Source organism: Centropristis striata, chromosome 19 (assembly GCF_030273125.1).
Source record: "Centropristis striata isolate RG_2023a ecotype Rhode Island chromosome 19, C.striata_1.0, whole genome shotgun sequence".
Taxonomy (NCBI): Eukaryota; Metazoa; Chordata; class Actinopteri; order Perciformes; family Serranidae; genus Centropristis; species Centropristis striata.
Window position 1 is genome coordinate 29,108,220 of NC_081535.1, and position 23,458 is coordinate 29,131,677.

A 23,458-nucleotide genomic window follows, 5' to 3' on the forward strand; every position below is an offset into this window, starting at 1 on the left:
ATGATAAATAAATAAATAACAACTTAAACATATTTTTTTTTCAAATAAAATAAAAAAAAGAGAAAATAGGAGAAAAAAAGTTAAAATAGATAATCATTTTTGTAATTTTTCTGACGACATGCTCATTTTGAGGTTTCCAGAACTTCTTTTCAGTGTATGATACATTTGATATATATATTTTTTTGATGATAAATACACTAGTAAGAGGAGCAGAGAGTGTTTTTTTCCTGCCGTACCTCAGCATGAGCGTCTTGTAGACGGAGTCTCTCAGCTGGAAGGCGTGGTTACTGACGGCCAGGTTGTGCTCCAGTCTGAACGGCTCCAGCACCACGCCGTCTCGCACCGGGAACGTAAGCCGCAGGTCGTCACTCGGGTTACCTGGAAGAGAGAAAAAGGGGCGGGTCTTAGAGCGTCTCCACAGTAGATACTTTTACCTGAAGAACAAGAATCTTCTAAAACTAATTATTTAGATCTCTGGAGGAATTCCGTATTAGTTGTAGCTGAATATGGACTTGTTTTCAAATACAAAGACACATTGTTCCGTGTAATGCCTTCTTTGCTCCAGCTACACTTATATACTGTATATAATGTACACACATCTAAAAAAGATGAAAGGGACCTGGCTAGGTGTATAAATGTTAAAAACCTCCTTGAGAAACATTTTCCCCGTTTTTATGATGGTTATGAAAACAGCAATTACTGGAGAAGATTGTGTGTAAACACATTGGGCTTCATGAAGATTTTTTTTTTTGTAAATCAGTTATCTGACATTCACTAAAGTTGGGTGCACCTAAATTTTGTGCTGGTGTACATCTGGAGCCCTGGATGATATTATGGGATTCATCATTCTCAGAAGACAAATCAGATGATTCTGCAGTTTAGGATCACCTCCATAAATCTGAACTAGGGCCGGGACTTAAACGCGTTAATTAAGATTAATCAGTGACACAAAAATTAACGCATTTTAATGTCACACTTATTTTTTCGTTTCTCACTGGATGAGTTTCAGGAGGATCGATTATACTGGAGCACCAACTAGCGTTCATGAGTTCAGACGTTCAGACAGCAACAAACCACAGTGAACATGAAGGAAGAAGCTGATGAGACCTTTGGTTGGCCCCGTGGATGATGGGACATTTAGTTACTAAAAAACAACGGATGGAAGCGTCGATAAGAGCATGGTTGTGTGCAAGCTATATATGCTAAATGCTAAATATGCTATTGCTACACTTAATGGCAAAAATTGCACTGGTCTGTTGGACTTGAACAAAAATAAACAACATTTTTGTTGCTTAAGCTTATGTATTCAGACATTATTCAATGGTATACTAAAAATCCATGTGAAAAAAATTACTTCTCACTGTTCTCAGGTCAAATATTTTAATGCGATTAAAATGCGATTAAATTGCGATTAATTTTCGATTAATTAATTACAAAGCCTCTAATTAATTAGATTAATTTTTTTAATCGAGTACCGGCCCTAATCTGAACCAGAACCTTCTTCTAAACACATTTAAGAAAACCTTAGGGGATCTAAAAGATGAGCAGCTCTCTTCTTTGTTTGTGTTTCCTGCAGCGTGTGGCTCACCTGTGGACACCTGCTGGGCGCTGATGTTGGGTTTGGTGTCAGGTGGGAGGTAGGGGGGTTTGGTGTCCTGTCCCGGGGACAGGTAGGGGGGTATGGACGTCCCGGGAGTCATGGGAGGCGTGGGGTTCCCTCCCATCGGCGAGCTGGGATACCCGGGCATCACGCTGCCCCGACCTGGCTGAGAGACGAGGACGAGACCAGAGATTAGACCCTCAGAGAATATTTCTCTGTTAATAATAATAATAATAATAATAATAATTCTAAGAGGATGAGTGGAGGGTCTTACCCCGCTGACTGCAGCCTGCGTGAAGGCGTTGTATCCTCCGGCTCCTGCAGACGGCAGGCTGCCCTGACCGTTAAACGGCTCCGACTGCACCACACACAGTAAAGATCACAGTCAGGGAATCACTTAACTATCTTCAACTTCAAGTTCATTTTCATATGACAAGACAAATTAGGAATCTTACAGACCGATGTGTTGTACATCGAGAAGACAGTTCTTATTCAAATGAATATTCAAACCGGACGTTAAAGTGCTTTGATGTCAAAAAGATTTCTTATGAAGTACATATAATTTTCTGCAGTGAATATTTGTCACGTGACCGAACGTCTCAGCAGAATAAATCATGGAGAATTTAATGTTTTTAACAGGATCTGGCAGGGCAAACTCTTTATTTTTGGCTACATTTTAAATGAGACATGTACAATAAAGTTATTTCAATAAAACGTCACTATTTTAAGCTTAGATTTGTTTGTTTTTTCTCGATGGAATGGCATCATTCAAGGACTGTTGGAAATGTGAAAATCCAACGATAATTTAGTTTTCTATCGTTTCTGGCTCTGATGAATGGTGCAATTTTGGTGGGTTTTTTAAAGAAAACATGCCTTTTCCACCCATCAGTAGGTTGTGGGGTTTAGAGGGTTAATCTGCACATTATTTACTAATTAAACAATGGGTTGTTTCTCTATATAATGTCAAAAAAAAAAAAAGAATAAGAGAATAAGAGAAAAACCTGAGAATGAGTCACTTTTTTTTTGCTTGACTCAAACAATTAATTATGAAAATATCTGCAGATTAATTCTCTGTTGATTGATTCACTAGTTTAGCTCTCACTTGCATTAAAATATATTTGAAAAAGACCTAAAACTTGCTTCCATCCATGACTTTTGTTCAGCTTTTTTTATTGATGTGATTTCAGTTTTTATAACGCTCCAACGTTTGTAACTTTTCAAATAAAGAACAAAAGGTATTCATAAGCTTGAAACATCTTGGGATATTTTAAATGCTTTTTATGTAAATATATTTTATATTTTTCAATTTCCTGAAGGTTAATGACATAAAAATGACAGATGAATAATAATCTACTGCTAATGGGGCTGCTAATCATTAGTAGTAATATTATTTAATGTATGTATTATTTGTATTTATTTATTTTTTTTGTAATGCAATTTTCAAAATGTGATTATTGCTCCTTCCTGTAAAAGATGATAAAGTTGTTAATAATTAAAAAATCTTTGTAGTTTTTGGTTTTGACTGGATGGATAACTTAAATACAGGTGTTTGGATCGACAGCAAACATGAAGCATCAGTCAGGCTTTTATTTTGTAGAGTAAAAGGAAGTGATTACCTTGTAGTACTGTGGAGGGTTGGGCTGTCCGGCTCCAGGAGGGAACTGGGCCGGGTGCTGGGATCCGGAGCCGTACTGGCCCATGAGGGGCATCCGGCTGGAGGGGTAGGAGGGGGAGGGGGCGCAGCGCTGCGGGGGGCCGGCCGGGTACTGGAGGGGCTGCGTGGGGTACCCCGACATGCCCCCGGAGCCGTACTGCTGCACCGGGAAACCCTGCAGGGAAAACAGCAGAAAGAAAAGGATGAGCATGTGTTGCAACCTGTCACGATAATATAATAATAATAATAGAAGAGGATTATAATGCAGGTGCAGCCTTTCAAAGAGCAAAACTTGTCATTCTTAAGAATATTCACAAATTAATGTAAAAAAAATCTAAAAAATAATCCTGAAAAATAGACCAACAGAGCAGAAATGACAGTGACACGTGTCTCAGTATTTTTATATTTATATTTTTTTTCACGTTCATTCCGTCTTTGTTTACGTCGAAGCAAATAAGAGATACAAGTATTACATTTTAACAGCCACTGAATATTTATTATTATTTATTATTTAAACGGGACTACATTTACAGCTCTTGTATATTCATTTATTAATTCTGAATTCGTCTCATTGTAATAAAAAATAAAAACATTCAGAAGCTGAATTAATTATTTTTTATTTTATTTTCACAAATTCAATATGTATATATATATATATATATATATATATATATATATATGATATATTATATTATATTATTATTATTATTATTATTAATAATACAATTATAAATAATTTAATTTAAAAAAATCAGGCTGTTCAAATGTTAAATACTGTCAATCAAGTTAAAACAAAAATCAAAAAGCACCAAGAATAATAGATATTTAAATTGTATTATTTAAATAATTTATAAAAAGAAAAAGCAGCAAATCTTCATATTTAAGAAGCTGGAATCAATATAAAATCAATATAATATTTGCCATTTTTTGTTTGAAAAAAAATAAAAATAATAATAATAATAGTAATATGTCAAGTTATTTTTTGTTGATTGATTTCCCAATTAACTAACTAATTATTTCAGCTTTTAAATATAGTCAAGTCAAAGTTTATATATATATAAATAAATAAAATAAAACTTCGACCTGTTTATCGAACAAAAACTCCTGCAGTGGAAGTAACCTGTAGGGATTTGCCTTTATTTATCTAATAAATATTAATATACATATAAAAAAGTATTATCTCCTGCATGGTTAAAGGCTGACTGACCTCTGAGTGAAACGGCCGTTTGAGGCCCTGCTGCGGCCCGGGGTAGCCGCCGTGCTGCGGCATCTTCTGAGCCTGGGCCGGGTGGGACGGGTACAGGCCTCCGCTGGGCGGCGGGGGTCCCGGTCTGGACGAGACCATCCCTGGGGGGCCACGGGGGCCCGCGTGGGACAGGAACTGGGTGCTGTAAGAGGACGCTCCGCCCATCTGAGAGGGAAAGAGACAACAGGAGTAAAAAAGTTTCAAAAGGGTTTTAAAGAAAAGAAGATCTAACATCTGTCTGCTTCAGTTCTGCTGAATTTAACTCAACATGTATGCCCCAAACTCTCCTTTTTACTTGCACGTTTCTTCTGTTTTTATACATTTTATAGTATTTAATAGGCTAAGGCCGCTCCACTGTGATGAATGAATGTTGTGCATGTGACAAATGAAAACTAAATGACAGCTAAAATAAGAGATTTCCTCCAGGTGTATTAATATCATTAGAAATATCACTATTTTACGCTTCATTTTGGTCACTTTTTATAACGTAAATTTCCGTAACTTATGATGTGTTCAAGGGCCGTCGGACAGTTCAAATTCTGTCGATAATGCTTGTTTTTATAGTTTCTTTCTACCATTTTGACACATTTAAGACCAAAAGTTTACTCAAGTTGCACCTAGGGAAGTAAACTGAAGCCGTCCTGTGCAGGAATGTTTGTCTCATGATGTTAAAAAAATATGAAAAAGTGACATAAAAAAGGTTTTAAACATGCATCACACTTCTAAGTTTAATCTATATAAAATGGCAATTTTTATGCATTTAAGACAAAAAGTTCACTCAAGTTGCACCCTGGGAAGTAAACTGAAGCCGTCCTGTGCAGGAATATTTGTCTCATGATGTTAAATAAAATCTGAAAAAGTGAAATAATAAGTTTTAAATATCGGAATCTTCTAGAAAAGCGTTGCAATCATCTGATCCATAATAACTCGCAACTGATCTGGGAGCTGATAAAACTCTTTACACTTAGGATGCACCACACTTAATGTTCGTTCTAAGAATTAAAGACATAGAATGCAAACTTTGACACATTTAAGACCCAAGTTCTCTCTCTGAAGGCCTCCAGTGCAGGAATATTTGTCTCATGATGTTAAATAAAATACCAAAAAGTGCCATAAAAAGGTTTTAAACATCTTAATCCTGTAGAAAACTGATGTGGACCTGCTGCAGCTGTGTTGAATCTACAGTTTTTAGGTGTAAGAAGATGAATGCAAAGACTCTGAAGTAGACACAGACACGTTTACCTGTCAGAAACATTTACCTGTCCCCTTCCCTCTTATGTTGTCCCTTTCTGTCTGTCTGTGTCTTATCCTCCTTTTATTAAATTTTTATTATTATTATTATGTATTTTTTTATTTATTTTATAATTTTCTCTTATGTTTATCTTCATTCATTTATTTGTTTGTTTTTGTTTTTTCTATTTGTTTTGTTTTTGTATTTTTTGACTATAACTTTGGTGTTTTCATTTATTTTGTACTTGCCTATTCTATGGATGTATTGGATAAACTGATGTGTGCTCTGACAGCTGATATAATTATGCATCCAAGGAAAATCCAATAAAAATAACTTTGAAAGAAAAAAGAAACATTTACCTGTCCATAGCTGAGCTCCTGGTTCTGCTTCTCTTGTATGGCCTGTACGGTTGCCGTAGCGGTGGCGGTTGCCGTGGCAGCGGCAGCGGCAACAGCAGCAGCGGCAGCCTGAGTGAAGTCTGAGGGAGGACGCACGCCCAGACCGGCACCTCCGCTGTTTCCAGAGTAACTGCAGGGAGGGGGGGAGGGGGGGAAGACGGGGGGAGGTGAGTGGGTGGCGGTGAACTAAGTGAACTGAGCGTGTGTGGTTTCGTCATGAGCATGAGTCAGAGCGGTGGGAGCCGCCACGCTGACATATGTTGATGCAAAACCTCCGCAGAAACGGCACAGAGGAGCACAGAGCTCCAGCAAAACACACAACCACCATCAAACGCCGAGTTTCAGGATCAAAGCAGACAAGAGGAATAATGTTCCAGCTCAGAGTTAAAGGAGCAGGGCGCTCAAAACTGTCAATAACTCACTAAATGTGTTAATTATATCTGTCAGCTCGTAGAAGTGACATTAATTACTGTGAAAAGCCCCGACGAAGATAAACACTCAGAGAAAAAGGTTCAAATAGGAACATTTTTTTTTACATCTGAGCTAAATTAACATGATAAAGAAGGTCAAAATTAACCATCTGAACCCTAAACAGTAGGTTTTTGTCATGAAAAATTTCTCCAAAAATTAAAAAAAAGGAAAAAATTGGAATAAAATGGAATGTATATAGAAACACTTTTCCAAGTGCCCACAAAGTCACAAATGTTGTAAAAACTGTTTTCTCCACATATTGTAAATATTGTCATGTTTCCAGCCTCTCCTGTCCTCTCCTCTCTGCTCTGTGTAAACAGCCTCTCCTGTCCTCTCCTCTCTGCTCTGTGTAAACAGCCTCTCCTGTCCTCTCCTCTCTTCTCTGTGTAAACAGATTTTCAGTGAATATTTGTCTCGTGACCGTTGGTCCCAGCAGAATCAATCATGTCTTCAAAGTGTCTCTGAGGAGCAGAATTTAATGTTTTTAACAGGATCTGGTTAAATGACACATGTAGAATAAAGAGATTCTGACACAAATATCAACATTTTAACATTTTAAGTTTTGGTCACTTTTTAGAATGGAAAATTTCGTCACCTATGATCTGTTCAAGGACTGTAAGAAAGTTCAAACTCTGACGATAATGCCTTTATTTACAGCTTCCTTCAACGATAAATGGTGTGTTTTTTAAGAAAACAAACTTTTTAAACCCGGTGTAGTTCAGTGGGTTAAATGTGCATTTTCATTCACTGCTGTTATGCAAATATAAGGCTGAACAGACAGCTGAGGAGCGCAGAATTTAATGTTTTTTGACAGGAATGTCACAATTTTAAACTTGGTTTTGATCACTTTTTATAACGGAAACATTTGTAACCTATGAGTCATTCAATGACCGTCGGAAAGTTCAAATTCTGACGATAATGCCTGTTGTTACACGTTTCTTTCTACAATAAATAGTGTAATTTTTCCATTTTTTAAAAAGAAAACATACATGCTAGAGGGTTAATTAACATCTTATCATAAACACTGGAGTCTGGACTTCAGCATGAACAGCCAGAAGAACCATTTAGTTGTTATTTAAGGTCTTTCCCTCGTTCAAAATGCTTTGCACAACACATCAAATGTACATCTACAGATGCCTCTCAATACATTAGAATAGTAGTTCAAGTCAAACAGCCCCAACCAAGTACTGAGTCATATAGATGGACATACTTTTCAGAGGCCAACATTTACATATTAAACATACTTTTTAAAATTGGTCTTTTGTTATATTCAAATTGTTTTGAGACACTGAATTTTAGGTCTTCATTAAATGTAAGCCATAATGATTATAATTAGAGGAAATTGAATAAATCAAGACATAAAATGTTTCATTCTGTGTGTTAATGGTTCTAAATGATGTGTTATTTCCACTTTTTGAATTGAATTACTGCCAAACTTTTCTAGGATAGTTTAATTTATGCACCTGTACACATAAACGAAAGAAATGTGATTAAATGATGATTAACTTAACCGGCAATGTATCAAGATGACGTTTATTATCTTTAGCTTAATATTCTGGCATTTGTTTATCTATATGTTTTTGCTTGACTTTAAACACACGTTTTGTAAGTTATGTAACAACATTCAGTGTAAACTGAAAATACTTATATATTTAAATGCATATTGCGCCACCGGCGTCGCTGTTTCTACGCTCGCCATTTTTAAATCTCCCGGTAGACCGGTGACCGCAATGCTTTATGGGTAGTCGGAGCGCACGGAGGATACATGCATGCATCCTCGGAATTTGGGCAAAAGAAGGACTCTGTCCTCCGGAGGATCCTCGACATTGGGACAGTCCTTCGTCCTCATTTGGGGTCAAATTTAGCCTTAAATGATGACAGTAGGCGAGCAGAGGAGCGGCGTACCTTCCCCCGTAGGCGGACGCCGGGTTGTAAGCAGCACTGGGGCGTCCGTACATGACGGGCTGGCCGTAGCCTTTATGGGCGTCTCCGTACGACTGCTGGCCCATGAACTGGGAGCCCATGCCGGGGCCCATACCGGGGCTGCCGCCGGGCATCATGTGACCGCCAGAGCTCTCGCCCGGACCCATGGGTGCTCCGAACACCTGCAGGGGAACAGAGAGAGAGAGAGAGAGAGAGAGAGAGAGAGAGAGAGGGAGAGAGAGAGAGAGAGACAGAGAGAGAGAGAGAGGTGTTATCACAGATATTTACAGCGCAAAATGTGGAGAATGAGACACATTTATCAGCAGGCAGCTCCCTCCTACGTACGGAGCAGCGTGGGCGTGACCTTTGAGAGCCTCCGAGTGTTAATTTACAACTTCAGAAGATCAGTTACATCAGAGAGAAATGTTGATTTTGGCTTCATGTCTGCTCCATTTAGAACTTCCTTTAAATAAATTCCTAGAGTGGAAGCCCACATGTTTCAGTTTAGTCTGATTTGTCTGATTTCTTTTAAATATCTGCAGTAACAAATAAAACACATGAGCAAAACTGTGTGGGTGGAATTATATAAAAGTTTATTTGTGTGAAATTGTTATGGTTATGCCAGCTCCAGAAAATAGAATAAAATACTACGAAATAAAATCTGTAAAAGTAAAAATAAAATAAAAACCCTGAACAAAATCAAATCAAATGAATAAGTAAAATAAAAAATATATTTACACCAATAAGAAATATAGAATAAATACTAATAATACAGAATATATATTATAAATTAATAATAAAATATGATTGTAGTAAATTACCAGTTTTAAAATAAATATGAAAGGATTATTATTAAATAAATAATATTAAAAAATAATTAAATATGATAAAGTTGTGCTGTTAAGCGTAAAATATTTTACATCAAGAAAAATATATAGAATAAATTTTAATAATAAGACGAATATAGAGTAAATCATATAAAATAATAAAATATGACTGTATTAAATTACCAGTTTTTACATAAATAGACTAAAATAAATTATATAAAATAATAATAAAATATGATAACATTGTGCAAAAATATTTAACAAGAAACCAAATCAATAGAAAATATATTATAAATAACAATATAGGAAACAAAATTGAATAAAATACAACAGATGTGACCCATATTTAGGATAAATAAACAAAAATATAAAGTAATAATAAAATATGACTATTAAATTACTAGTTGAGAATTAAACAAAAATAAATAATAACTTCAAATAATAATTAAATATGATAAAGTTGTGCTGTTAAAAGTAAAATATTTTACATCAAGTAATAAAATCAATAGAAAAATATATATTAAATAATAATAATGGAAACACAATTTAATTTAAAAAACAGACCCTTTAACAGTACATTTAGGATAAATAAACTAAACTAAACTAAATATAAAATTTAAAAAAAAATACGCTTGTATTAAATTACTCAAGAAATAAATACACTGAAATAAATAATAATGAATATAAATAAATAGAGTTGTGCTGTTAAAAGTAAAATATTACTATTTAATATTTAAAAAATCAATAGAAAAATATATAATAAATAATAACAATATAGGAAACAAAATTGAATAAAATACAACAGATGTGTCCCCTTTTACATTACATTTAACATAAATATAAATATAATAAACATTTAACAAAGCTAAATATAAAATAATAATAAAAAATATGATTGTATTAAATTACTAGTTAAGAAATAAAAAATATGATAAATAGAGTTGTATTGTTACTGCAGCAGTCCGGGAAATATGAGCCTTTATTTCATACATAAATAATAAATAAACTTTTTTTACTGGTTTTGTGTAGTTACAGCACAGAAAACAGAAGAAGATAAAAAGAAATGTTCGTGTGTGTGTGTGTGTGTGTGTGTGTGTGTGTGTGTGTGTGTGTGTGTGTGTGTGTGTGTGTGTGTGTGTGTTACCTGGCTGTGTGTGGGATTGGTCACGCCCCACACTGTGGTTACTACAGACAGAGATCCTGGGTGCTGATTGGTTCCTGGTTGCCAGGAGACTGGGTCATTCAGGAAGGGGCCGTCGCTGCTGCAGAAGAAACGAAGATGTGAGGAAGGTTCAGCAGAGAATCCATCACAGGAAACATCCATTCATTTATTATTTATTATTTAAGACTCAACTGTTTATTTTAATTCAATTATTACTGGATGTATTATGAGGAAGGTTCAGCAGAGAGCAGTCAGATATCAATGAATCCATTACAAATCATCTTTTTTATTCATTATTAATAAAATTAATAAAAATGTGTTTTTAAAACTGGTTGTAATTAATGCTATATGTGTTATTATGTATATTAATTTTAATTATTATTTATTTTCTTTGTATTATTTTCTCTTCCCTCTCTTATTTTAATTATCAATATTTTTTTTATTATTATGGAGATTTATTACTATTTTAATTACCTATTTGTTTGTTAATATTATACCTATTTGTTTATAATATTATATTAATAGTATTTTTAAATTTTGATTATGATTTTGTATTTTTTTATTATTATTATTTTCTCATTCTTCCCTCTCTAATTTTAATTGTAACTATATTTCCTTTTTTATTATTATTATTGTTATTATTATTATTATTAGTTCAGCATTCTCTCTCTTATATATACATTTTTCTTATTATTATCCACATATACATATATATATATATCTTTTTTAATTATTATTATTATCCTTGTCCATATTATTATTAATAATAATCATTTTCAATATATTTTTTTTAATTCTTATTTTTTGCTTCCCTCTAGTATTAAATTTGAAATGTTTTCATTACAATTGTGAATATTTCTTATTATTTATTTTAATGATTATCATGCATTATCTTATTATTAGCTCAGTCTTTTCCTCTCTTAATACAAATATGTATCATTATTAAATTATAGTAATACGTTTTTTTGTTTGATTGGTTTAATTTGTCTTTCATTTTTTTGTTTTTAGGCCTTACATGTACATCTTATTATTATTATTTGTTCAGTCTTCCCTTTTATTTAAAATGCGTTGTTGAATTGATTTATTATAATTGTGAATACTTCTTATTATTTATTTTTATTACTATCCTGTATTATTTATTAATTGATATTTTTCCATGCCTTTTTTAAATTCTTACGATATTAATTATGCATGTATTTTATAATAATAATTATTGTTATTTTTTTATTATTGTGTATTTAATTATTATTATTTGTCTTCCATCTCTCTTATACCATTATTCACATATTACATTATATTTATATATATTTTCAGGGCTCATTTGTACTGCAGCAGCAGAGAGCAGGTATTGAATAAAAGCTGATCAATAAATCATTTCCACCTCGGTGAACTAATCAGACTGTTGAGGTTTCCCCTCTGCATCCTCGCTCTGAACCGCTGAGTTATTAACACTTATACCCCTGAAAGAAATAATATCAAAAGATAACAACAATGAATTTAACTTCAAACATGTCTGATGCCTTCAGAGAAACTGATCATCAACAGGATCAATTAAAGGGAGTTTCTGTTCCAGTTAAACTTAATAAAGTCGCTTCCAAAAAGGTCGAGCCAGAGAACGCTCAGCAGTCGATTATCTTAACAGTTTGTAATTAAGATCTGAAGCTGTTCGGTGGAACTAATTCATTATTTTCTCCACGAAGAGGATGTCTTCAGTTTGTTTGTTGTCTGTTTGTCAGCAGGATTAGAGAAAAACTATTGGTCCCATTATCATGACAGTTGATGGAAGCAGAACATTTTGAGTGGATCTGAATCACAGGGAGGGCCCAGCTACAGTAATAGATTTAACCCTCTGTACCACACTGGGTTTTACTCTTTTTTTTCTTACAAATATCACCAAAAATACACCGTTTATCATTGAAAGAAACTGTAAAAACAGGCTTTATCGTCAGTATTTGAACTTTACGACGTTCCTTGAACAGATCATCAAAAGTTTCAGTTAAAAAAAGTGAGTAAAACTTGTCTTAAAATGTTGATATTTGTGTCAGAATCTCTTTATTATTCTACATGTGTCCTTTAAAATAAAGCGTTTGCTTTTTAGTTTTTTTACGCCTGTTTTAACAGTTTCTTTCAACAATAAAGGTGTTGTATAACAATTGAAAAATAATAATTTATCTGAGAAATTCAACTTGTTTTTTCTGATTTTATGTCATTCTGTGTTGTTCTGAGTTGTTCCCACTTCTAGCCGTGATTGTGCCGATTCCGTAGAGCTGCAGGACTTAAAGATTTATATACATTTTATATATTGCAGAGAAATACAAGCACACAGAGAGGAAAATGTAATGTGCAACATTTGAATGGAAACCTGGAAGTCAAGTCAGCCGACTTAAACGGAGCCTCACTTTTCTGATACGGACCCCCCGGGGGGCCACATACATGGTTCACCTGAGGACACGGAGCTTAATGTCACAGCAGTGTTTGTGTGTGTGTGTGTGTGTGTGTGTGTGTACCTTTGTGGAGTGGGAGGCAGGGAAGGTTTCATGGAGTTGAGGGGGTTCATCGGATGAACGGGGGGATCATCAGAGAGCCCCCACTGTCCTCAAGAGGCAGCCCTGAGAGGGAGAGAAGACGGTTACTCAGAGCTCATTTACTGCAAAGCAACAATTCATCATCACTAAAGCCCACACTGTGTGCACAAAGACACAGCGCCCTCCCACTCACAGCCACTCACTTTAATCTGTGTGTGTGTGTGTGTGTGTGGACTGTGCACATCAAAACGTTAGCCTATCACTGACTGCTGTAGCTCTGATACCTCTCAGAGGAGGGGGGAGGGAGGGGGGGGAGGGGTGCTGCAAGCTAAATTTAGCTTGCTGATTTCAAAAGGAATTTAAGAGAACAGAGATGTGAAGAGGCAGACTCTCCTCTCAGCTGCACACCGACGTGCCGAGCAGGAAGCATCTTGTTCTGCGATTTGCTCCGTTTAATGCCACCCCTGCGTGTTTATCTGCCCGCTTCAATAGCGCACGTTTTGTCTGTTTTGCTGCACATTTTCTCATCCATCGCTAATCATTTTCTTTATCTGACAACTGACACACACATCCCCATCCCTTCTCCTCCTCCTCCTCCTCTTGTTTCTTCTCTTTCCTTTCTGCAGATTTGGGTCAGACATCTCGCGTAGAAAAAAAGGGAAAGGGAGGTGGGTGAATCACATGACCGCTCTACCTGAATTCCCTCCTATCAAACGGCGGCGGCTGCCTCCAGACGGCACCTTGTAACTTCCATCACAGCTGAGCAGAGAAACCACACAAAGAGCTTGTAAGATGTCTGTCTGGATCACAGGCAGCACAGCGTGTACCTGCAGAGAGACTCGCCGTTCCTTTCCTCTCGTGACTTCAACTTCCTGACCTTTCTCTCTCAACTCTTTCCTCTCCATCCGACGGCTCGCTGCCTCGCTCCCTCTCAGCTGCTGCCATCACACTGACAGCCAAAAAAACACTGGAGGCGATCAATCAACCCTCAGCTGACCCTCTTCCTGCTCTCAGCCACTACAAACACTCGGCTGTTTCAAAGCACAGCAAACAAACAACAGGAGGAGGTTCAAGTTCATTAACACACGGTTATTTATAATGGGCCTCTTCAGATCACACCAGGGTGCAACTAACTATTATTTTACTATTAATTGATTGATTTGTTTGGTCTAAAAATGGGCAGAAAAGCTTTTAATCATGGTTTCCAAAAGCCCAAAGTGATTTCATCTTGTTCTGTGCAACTTTTAAGACAAAAAGAAACAGCAAATTCTCACATTCGAGAAGCTGGGATCATCAAGAATTTGTGATAAATTATTAAATAATTGATTTAAATAGTTACTTATTCCTATATTTAAATGTGGAATGTATGCTGAAGTTAATTGCTCAATTTAAAAAATATATATTTTTTTTAATCCAAAATACAATTTAAAATATCCATATCTTCTATTTTATCTGCTTTATATCTGTAAATGTACATGAATATATATATATATATATTTTATGTAGGCACTAACAAAAAAAATGCATGCATAATCTTTTCTCAACAAAAAATATTTTATTTTAAATATTATTTTATTGGCGATTATTTTCGGGATTTGGTCCATAAAATGTCAGAAAATAGTGGAAAAAAGGACCAAAAAATTATAAATAATAATAATTTAAATAAAGAAACCAGAAGATATTCACATTGAGGAAGCTGGAATCAGATTCTGACTTTTTTTCTATATCTTTTATGGATTAGTTGTTTGTTCCATAAAATGAACCAGAAATGAATAAATAATAATTTTGAAAATTATGAAACCAGAAAATATTCACATTCAAGAAGCTGGAATCGGATTGAGATTTTTTTTCTTTAAAAAAAATCTTAAATATAAATAATAAAATAAAATATACTCAAAAATATCTGCCAATAAAATTTCTGCTCTTATTTGACAAAAGGCAATTTTTTGACAAAAATGTATTTTTAATGTCCTTTTATTTCTTTATTGCCTTATTCAACAGAGGAATGTATGTTGAAGTTAACTGCTCAATAAAGAAAATTTATATATAAAAAAAATACAAATAAATAAAAAATTCAGAAAGGAAAGTGGTAAATTTACAAGAAAAAAATCCTGAAAATAAATAGTTTCTGACTGAGCTCATCAATTCATTGACTAATTGTTGCATGTACTAAATAATACCAGCACAATAGAAAAAAAATATAGAAAACTATAAAGTATAACCAATATATATTGTCATATTGCCGAGGCCTAAACAGATTATAACAAATTTTTGAAAGTTGCTGATTAATGCATCACCATGATTTCCTGCTGGACAGCTGATTGTTACAGTAATATTATATAACAGCCTTCAGCTTAACAGTTTAATGGATCACGAGACATTTAAAACTCGTGTTTTATAATTAAACCACACTGCCGTCCCTATAGATCAGCTCAGAGCTGCTGATTACGTCCACAAAGCCGTAATCTAATTCAATTAAACTAATAATCAATTCAAGTCGAGAGAAAACAGCTTTTAATGTTCAAGTATTCATGAAGCGCTCGAAGGGACGAGCGGCTGGCAGCCAGTCAGCAGAGATGATTAAACACTCCCTCCGCTACCTAATCAAATAATAAAAACAAACACACTTTACATTATTTATCTACCAACAGTCAGATCACCAGCTCAGCCAATCAAACGCTCAAATTTCAGAGGCTCTTTTGTTCTGACAGCCACCGAGTGCAGCGGTGTCATGTGACCCAAGTCCTGCACAACTTTCAGCCACTTTAACACTTTTATTTCCTGCTACTCCACCACATTCAGAGGGAAATACTGGACTTTTAACTGCTATAAATGTATTGTGCTTGTCAGCAGGGTAACAGGAAAACTGTCTGCTTTTCATAAAACTTAGTGAAAATTACATTATTTATATTTCACTTTTGTTAACTTTTGTATTTCACTGCAATATATAAAATCTCTATAAATCTATAAGTCCTGCAGCTCTGTGGAATCAACACAATCATGGCTACAAGTGAGAACAACTCAAACATGTTGTTGTGCAGAATAACACAGTTAGAATGACAGAAATAAAACATTGAATTTCTCTGATACATTATTTTTTAAAAATTGTAATAAAATGTAATGTATATATAAACACTGTTCCAAGTGCCCACAAGTATCCTGAATGTTGTAAAAAAAAAAAAAAACAGTTTTCTCCACATATTGTATATATTGAAATATTGTCATGTTTCCAGCGTCTCCTGTCCTCTCCTCTCTGCTCTGTGTAAACAGCAGAATTCATGGAAAGGCAGCAATGATTAATCGCTATGACATATTAAATGAAATATGAAATTAAATATTAATTGATTTAGGTCTTTTATTTAGTAAAAATAATAAACCTTCATTGCTTCCCGCTTCTACAATGTGAGGGTTTTCTGCTTTTATTTTCAATTATAAAAACTTTTTTTATTGGACTGTTAGTTGGACAATACAAGGCATTTTTGTTGACATTTTTCAGTATTAACCTTTACTTTTATAGACTTGCGATTTATGGATAAAGAAAATAACTTTCAGAAAAGTTAATCTGTCAGTTTCACAGATGTTTTAATATCTCACTACCGAAAACATCCTCACCTTCAGGAGCTGCCTGATCTAAAGGAAACAGAGCTGAATGTGTGACAGAGTAACACAAAAAGTGTCTTCCCTCACAGAGTAGAGTGAATCAGCTGCTCACTGTGTGTCTGTGTGTGTCCTGCTCAGCCCGTCAGAAAGTAAACAAACCCAAAGCTGATAACAGGAAAGCACTTCTGATAAAAGCTCCTCATTCAAATTTGTCTTTGTAGATTACCCATATCAAATGAACCCATGAACGAGCCTTTAACAAGGTAAAATATCTGACTTTTCTTCATTAAAATGTCTAAAAACAACTAGAACTTTTTATTACTTTGTTGAGTTGTGCATTTATATTTTCCATATTTCCAACAGTTTTCAAACCAGAGAAATGTGTGGCGTCATATCTTCTTTGTGCATGCTTTAATTAGGTTTTAATCCATTTTTTCCCCCCACTTTTATACATCTTGGTCGTTTTTAACTCTGTATTTGAACCAGATGAAGGATGTGAGTCATCAGACGTCTGGATCTGAACTCTTCAGAGAAACAAGCCGAGCATATGTCAGCTACAGCTCGACCTGTGGTGTTTCCACCAGACTGCATTGAAAAAAAAAAGTGCATTCTTCACGTAAAACTGCTTAATTCGGTGTTTTGACTGGTTTTAATCAGCAGCTGGTTGTTCTGGAGAGGAGGAGACCTCTGAGGAGAATTCTGCTGCTGAGTGATGAACACTGAAGGGATCCTGACAGGAGAAAGTGACGCCACAGCTCCCATGATGCCAGTAATGAAGCTCACAACGTCATCAAACTGCGTCTTTTGTTATTGTTTTGAATGAGAGAGTCCAACCAGCAGAGTTTTATGTTGTGCATTCAAGACATAACTGTTTACATCCCAAACACAATCTTCGTTCTCAACTCAACTTCTCTTCAGTGAATATGTGCACTGATCTAGAAAATGTCAGAAAATAGTAACTAGTGTACCATTATTATACATTCCTACACAGGGCTGACCTTTAGTCCATTTTTCATGCTTTTTTCATGCTGACTGACTCATTTCCAAGAAAGTCAGACGCACGTCTCTGGTCAAGAAAACATTTAAAGTCATTTAAAGTTTTGCTTTTTCATGATTCTTTGTGGAGAAACTCTCTTTTACAGATCTGCTGATTAAATCAACCGGGCAATTAGTCAATAAAATGTCTTGTTCTGTCTGATAAACAGTCAAAAACTCAAAGATATTCATTTCACTATCACATACAACAAATGAGACAAGGGAAGTAGAAAATGTTTTGGCATTTTTGCTTTGAAAAATGACATAAATTACCAAATGTAATAATAAATAATATTAATAATAATAATATTAATTCTCTCAATTTTTTTTAATCAAAAAAATGTATAACTTCTATATTATATGCTTAATATCTGTAAATGTAAATGAATATAATTTAATGTTATTTATTTTCATATGAGCACTCAGTCAATAATACACTGCGTATATAATCTTCTTTGTCTTAATAAAAAATATTTTTAAATAAATAATTTAGGTCAACTGGGGATTATTTTCTAGATTTCTAGATTAGTTGTTTGGTCTATAAAAAAACATCAGAAAACAGTAGAAAATGTAACAGAAAAAAATAAATAATATTAATTTTTAAAAATAAACCAGATAATGTTCATATTTCAGAAGCTGGCATCATCAAATTTAGATTTTTTTTTTCCCCTTAAAAAATATAAATAAAATAAAATATACTCTAACCTATAAATCTGCTATTTTTTCAGCTCCAGTTTGCTATTAAATACTTAATAGTGTGTCACACAGACACATTACTGAATAGAGCTTTAAATCGTTTGACACAGAAAAGAAAACATTTTTTTATTAAAAGAGAAACACCTTCAGGACTGATGAAAATGATGAGTTAAGTGCTTCTACCTGCTCACAATAATGTCTGGAAATGAAAAATATTTTGTGAATAAGAGAATGAAGAAAAAGCAGAAGGCCGCTGCTGCCGGATGAAAACAAACTGTACAACACACGAGCTTAACAGGTTGATCTGCTGCACCTGCCTTTAATAACGCGCTAATTAAGAGTCTCGAGAGGATCTGAGAGATTACCAATTAATAGCCTCTTAAACACAGACGAGCAGCAGTCACAGCAGAGCCAAATGTCAGCGAGCAACAATACAGAGACGAGATATTATTAAAGAGTGACGCATGGCAACAAAAGACCAACAGACACGCAAAAGAAAAGAGACAGAAAATGTCTGGAGGACCTTTTAATATATGATGTTGTCGTATATGTGCAGAAGAAATGTAATAATGTACAATTTTAATGTTTTTTTCTTAAGTATTTCCATTTTCTGCAGCTTTACACTTCTACTCCTACATTTGTCTGACAGCTTTATTTTGCAGATTCAGATCGATAACACACAAAAAAAAAGAGTTGGGATGTTCTCTAACTTAACGTAAACGAAACAGATGCTGATTATTTTGAAATATATTCAATTTAAAACTGTACAAAGACACTGAGCTTCATGTAAGAAACACTTGTGCAAACAGATTTATTCCTAAGTGTTGCTTATGTACAATTTGAATGTATTTTTCTTCAGTATTTCCATTTTCTGCTACATCTCAGAGAGAAATATTGCACTTTTTACTGCTCTTCATTTGTCTGACAGCTTTAGTTTGCAGATTCAGATCGATAACACACTAAAAAAAGAGTTAGGATGTTTTCTAACTTAATTAAATAAAACAGAATGTGATCATTTGCTGATGCTTTTGGATAAATTCTCTATTGAAAACTGTTCAAAGACACTGGGCTTCATGCAAGAACCAGTCATTTAAAAACATTTATTCCCAAGTGGTTTGTATGAGAATTTTCAGATTCACCAATTTTTGTCATATTTTGACTCTTTTCTGTGGCACAAATTCAACTTTTTACCAGTTGAGACCTGCTGCAGAAGTCATGAGCAGTTATTCGCACCTGGGTTGGATAACTTTGCATCATGAATAGTAGTTTTACTTAGTAAACTAGTATACTAATATATGTTTACAAGTATATTTCGATGCTTGTACTTACCATAAGTGACATTCTGAATGCAGAACTTTCTGCCTTTAGGTATTGCTTTTCTTTCTTTTTGCTATAGTTAAAGATCTGAGTCCTTCTTCCACCACTGATGTAATGTGCTGACATTAAGTGTAATGTGCAGCTGCAGGTGTCTTATGATCAGAAACAAGATTTGGGCTTCAAATTTAAACAAAAAGGACAAAATACATAGTGTCCAAAAAAAAGCAACTAGACCAACACCTACACTAACTAATGATGCTCTCATCTGCAGAAAAAAAGTCATAATTCTCTGATTCCAGCCTCTTGAATGTGAATAATTTCTGGTTTTCTTTGCTCTTCAAACAAGACATTTGAGAACCTTTTTCACCATTTTCTGGCATTTTATTGACCAAATTGATGCATTGATGAATTAATCCAGAATGAAAACAATCTTGCGTTGCAGCCCTGCAGGAAACAACCAAAACAGCCTAAAACATCTGCATGCTTCAAACACCTGTCTGTTAGTTTAATATCAGAGTCAACCTCTGATTATATGTGCATATGTTAAGTGTAATGTGCAGCTGCAGGTTTCTGAGGCAAACACCTGAAAATACTTACTAGGCTCTCATTTGTTTTCAAAATGAATCAACTATTAAAGCTATTACCAACTATTTTGATCATTGAATATTCAGTTTGAGTCATTTTTTAAGAAAGAAAAGTCAAAATTGTCTGATTCCAGCTGCTTAAATGTGAATATTTTCTAGTTTCTTTGCCCATCTGGTACATTAAACTGAATATCTTTAAGTTGTGGGAAAAAAACAAGACATTTGAGGATGACATTTTTCAGCATTTTCTGACATTTGATCAATACAATAATTGAAAGCATGAGAAAGAAGTAACCAGGCCAACACCTGCAATAAACTCACAATGCTCTCAATTACTCATTTATATAAGCAGCTATAAAAGTAATTGCCAACTATTTTGATAATTGATTAATCAATTTGAGTCATTTTTTAAAGAAAGAAAAGTCACACTTCTCTGGACAAAACAAGACTTTTGAAGACAACATTTTTCACAATTTTCTGACATTTTACAGGCCACACAACTACCTGATTCCTCAACAAAATATTCCACCAAAAAAAACAAGCAACCAGGCCAACACCTGCAAAATACTAATGATGCATCACTTCGCTGTTTATCTGCAGAGTTACAGGTGAAAACCAAGCTGCACAGGACACAAAAATCCATCAATTGATGAACTTTTAAAGTAATTACCAACTATTTTGAGTAATTTTTCAAGAATGAAAAGTCATCATTCTCAGATTCCAGCGTCTTAACTGTGAATATTTTCTGGTTTCTTTGCTCTTTGTTGTGGACAAAACAAGAGATTTGAGGTTGTCTTTCTCCCCATTTTTCTTACATTTCAGAGAGCAAACAACAGATTGATTCATCAACAAAATAATCCACAATGAAAACAATCTTGAGTTGCAGCCCGAGAGGAAATAACCAACAAAAACAACCTGAAACATCTGCATGCATCAAACATCTGCAGCCTCAGTCTGTCAGTTAAATATCTGAGTCCACCTCTGATCACATGTGCAGCTACAGGTGCCTGATCATCAGATTTGGGCTTCAAATTTAACCAAAATGCATCAATATAGTGTCAGAAAACAAAGAAATGAGGAAAACCTCAGACATTAGACAAGCTGCACAGAACACCACAGCTGCAAAGATTCATTAATTAAATAACTATTATAGTAATTAATAGTAACTAATCTAATAATCGATTAATCAATTTGAGTCATTTGTTAAGCAAGAAAAGTCATATTTCTCTGATTCAAGCTTCTTAAATGTGAATATTTACTGACATCAAATTGGACATCTTCAAGTTGTGGACAAAACAAGACATATGAGAACATCTTCTTGGGCTTTGTGAAACATTTTTTTCAACATTATTCCACCATTTTTCCACCACTTTTCCACCATTTTCTGACATTTTATAGACCAAAGTTCCAATTGATTAACCAATAAAATGATCTTGAGTGGAGATCTTCATTGTTGCAGCCCTACAGGACACATCCTTCAAAAAAAAACCCCCATAAAACATCTGCATGCTTCAAACACCTGCAGCCTCGGTCTGCAGCTGTTTAACCAAGACTTCTCCACCATGTAAACACCAACTAACTCATCCTGACCTGCAGCCAAGACAGCATGTCATTAAAGACATGATACAGCCAACAAATCATGGTGTAAAAAACACAGGCTCCCTCATAAAAAAAAACATTTGCAATCCAGCAAGAAACCACACATTGTTGTGTGGAGCATCCAGCTGCTGTGAAAGCATGCAGAATATCTTTTAGGGATGCGGCTGATTTGTGTTGCAAAATCATGCAAAAGCATCTCCTCCACCTGCACAATCCTGCTCCTGCAACAATAAAAACAAAACATGCTGCTCAAATTTGCAGCAGTGCAAAGCAGAACAAAGCCTCCGAGCAGTGTGTGTGCATGCTGTGGAGGAGTGCAGCCCTTTCTTTTTCCTCCTCTCCATCTCCCTGCCATCACCACAAAATACAACAAAATTACAGAAGAGAAAAAAATGAGAGAAAAGCAGATGTTTTAGTTTCACCTACTGAGCTGAGCTGAAAACGTGGGTATTTAAAGGCTGCATTCTCCTGCATGGATGATGATGAAATTCTCATAATAATAAGATGATTTTTGGTGATTCTGCAGTGTCAGGTTTGAATTGAACGTCTTGTTGGTGGAAACAGGAGCTGTGGAGGGTCTTTAACACGCTGCTGCTGCTGCTGCTGCTGCTGGCACCGTTAGCTTCCTAAAGGCTACTTAGCTTGCTAACTTTTGCTTGTTTTACGTTAAACCAAGCGACGAATCAGCCACACTGCGTTGCAAGCAGCTAGTCCAAGCGCTAACCAAGCTAGGTTGATATTTAACAGCTGAAACCGGAGCTTACCTTTTGCCTGCTCCGGCTGCCAGACGATGAAGAGCCGCCTGGGCTGTTAGCTCCACACGGCTAGCTGGTGTCGCAGTCCCGGCTAACAAGACAAGACAAGGCTGCCTGATTTCCGTGTTATCGAGCGGTTTAATATCTCCTCTTAATCCCCCACGCTGCTGCACAGTAAGTGCAGTGGATGATTATGATTATGCTGCCCTTTATTTGTGGTAAAACTCTCCGTGCGTTGTCACCTATAAAACGTGAAGCTAGTCCATTTAAAATGAGCTTGTTGCAGGCTGTGCTTGGGGGCAGGCTATAACCTGGCAGCGCAGCGATACCTCCCTCATTGCACAATGACCCTCTATAATATATTCATGAGATCACAGGGCTGATGTCTCCCACAGAGAAAGGCATTTTCCTGTCCCTCCTCCTACAAGTCAGGCGGCTGGCTGACTGACTGACTGCAGACCAGAGCAGCAGATCATTTCAGAGAGGAGGAGAGGAGGAGGAGGAGGAGGAGGAGGAGGGGAGATCATGGGGAATGACGTCATCCGTGCAAGATCACGTATGTATGATCCGTGCATGTAACATGGTGTGTGATTTCCACTCATGCACCTGCAAACATGTATCACGATACTGGACACACATGCAGAGAGAGAGAGAGAGAGAGAGAGAGAGAGAGAGATGTGCAGTGGGTGGTGCAGCAGCATTGTGTGTGATTTCCACTTATGCACCTGCAAACACCCTTCACTATGTTACACATGCACTTAGAGAGGTAGGAGGTGCAACATGTTCCATTATTTCCACTCATGCATCCTCATGAGGCGTTCAAATGACAAAAATG

General features: G+C 35.4%; 1 protein-coding gene across 2 annotated transcripts in view; it reads right to left on the minus strand.

Moving 5' to 3' along the window:
* zmiz2 (zinc finger, MIZ-type containing 2) overlaps positions 1-22,770 on the minus strand; it is a 39,761-nt gene extending 16,991 nt beyond the window's left edge. Inside the window, exons 1-10 of one of the 2 annotated variants that reach the window (XM_059357346.1) lie at positions 22,633-22,770; positions 13,020-13,121; positions 10,495-10,609; positions 8,506-8,705; positions 6,091-6,259; positions 4,462-4,665; positions 3,217-3,429; positions 1,875-1,958; positions 1,589-1,766; positions 237-378 (exon numbers count right to left, since the gene is read on the minus strand). In XM_059357346.1, coding sequence (XP_059213329.1) covers positions 237-378; positions 1,589-1,766; positions 1,875-1,958; positions 3,217-3,429; positions 4,462-4,665; positions 6,091-6,259; positions 8,506-8,705; positions 10,495-10,609; positions 13,020-13,069 — 1,355 coding nt within the window. In that variant the 5' untranslated portion in view covers positions 13,070-13,121; positions 22,633-22,770. Of the gene's footprint in view, positions 1-236; positions 379-1,588; positions 1,767-1,874; positions 1,959-3,216; positions 3,430-4,461; positions 4,666-6,090; positions 6,260-8,505; positions 8,706-10,494; positions 10,613-13,019; positions 13,122-22,632 lie in introns of both variants that reach the window. The other variant, XM_059357345.1, reaches the window with a different exon arrangement.
* Between the last annotated feature and the right edge of the window lie 688 nt (positions 22,771-23,458).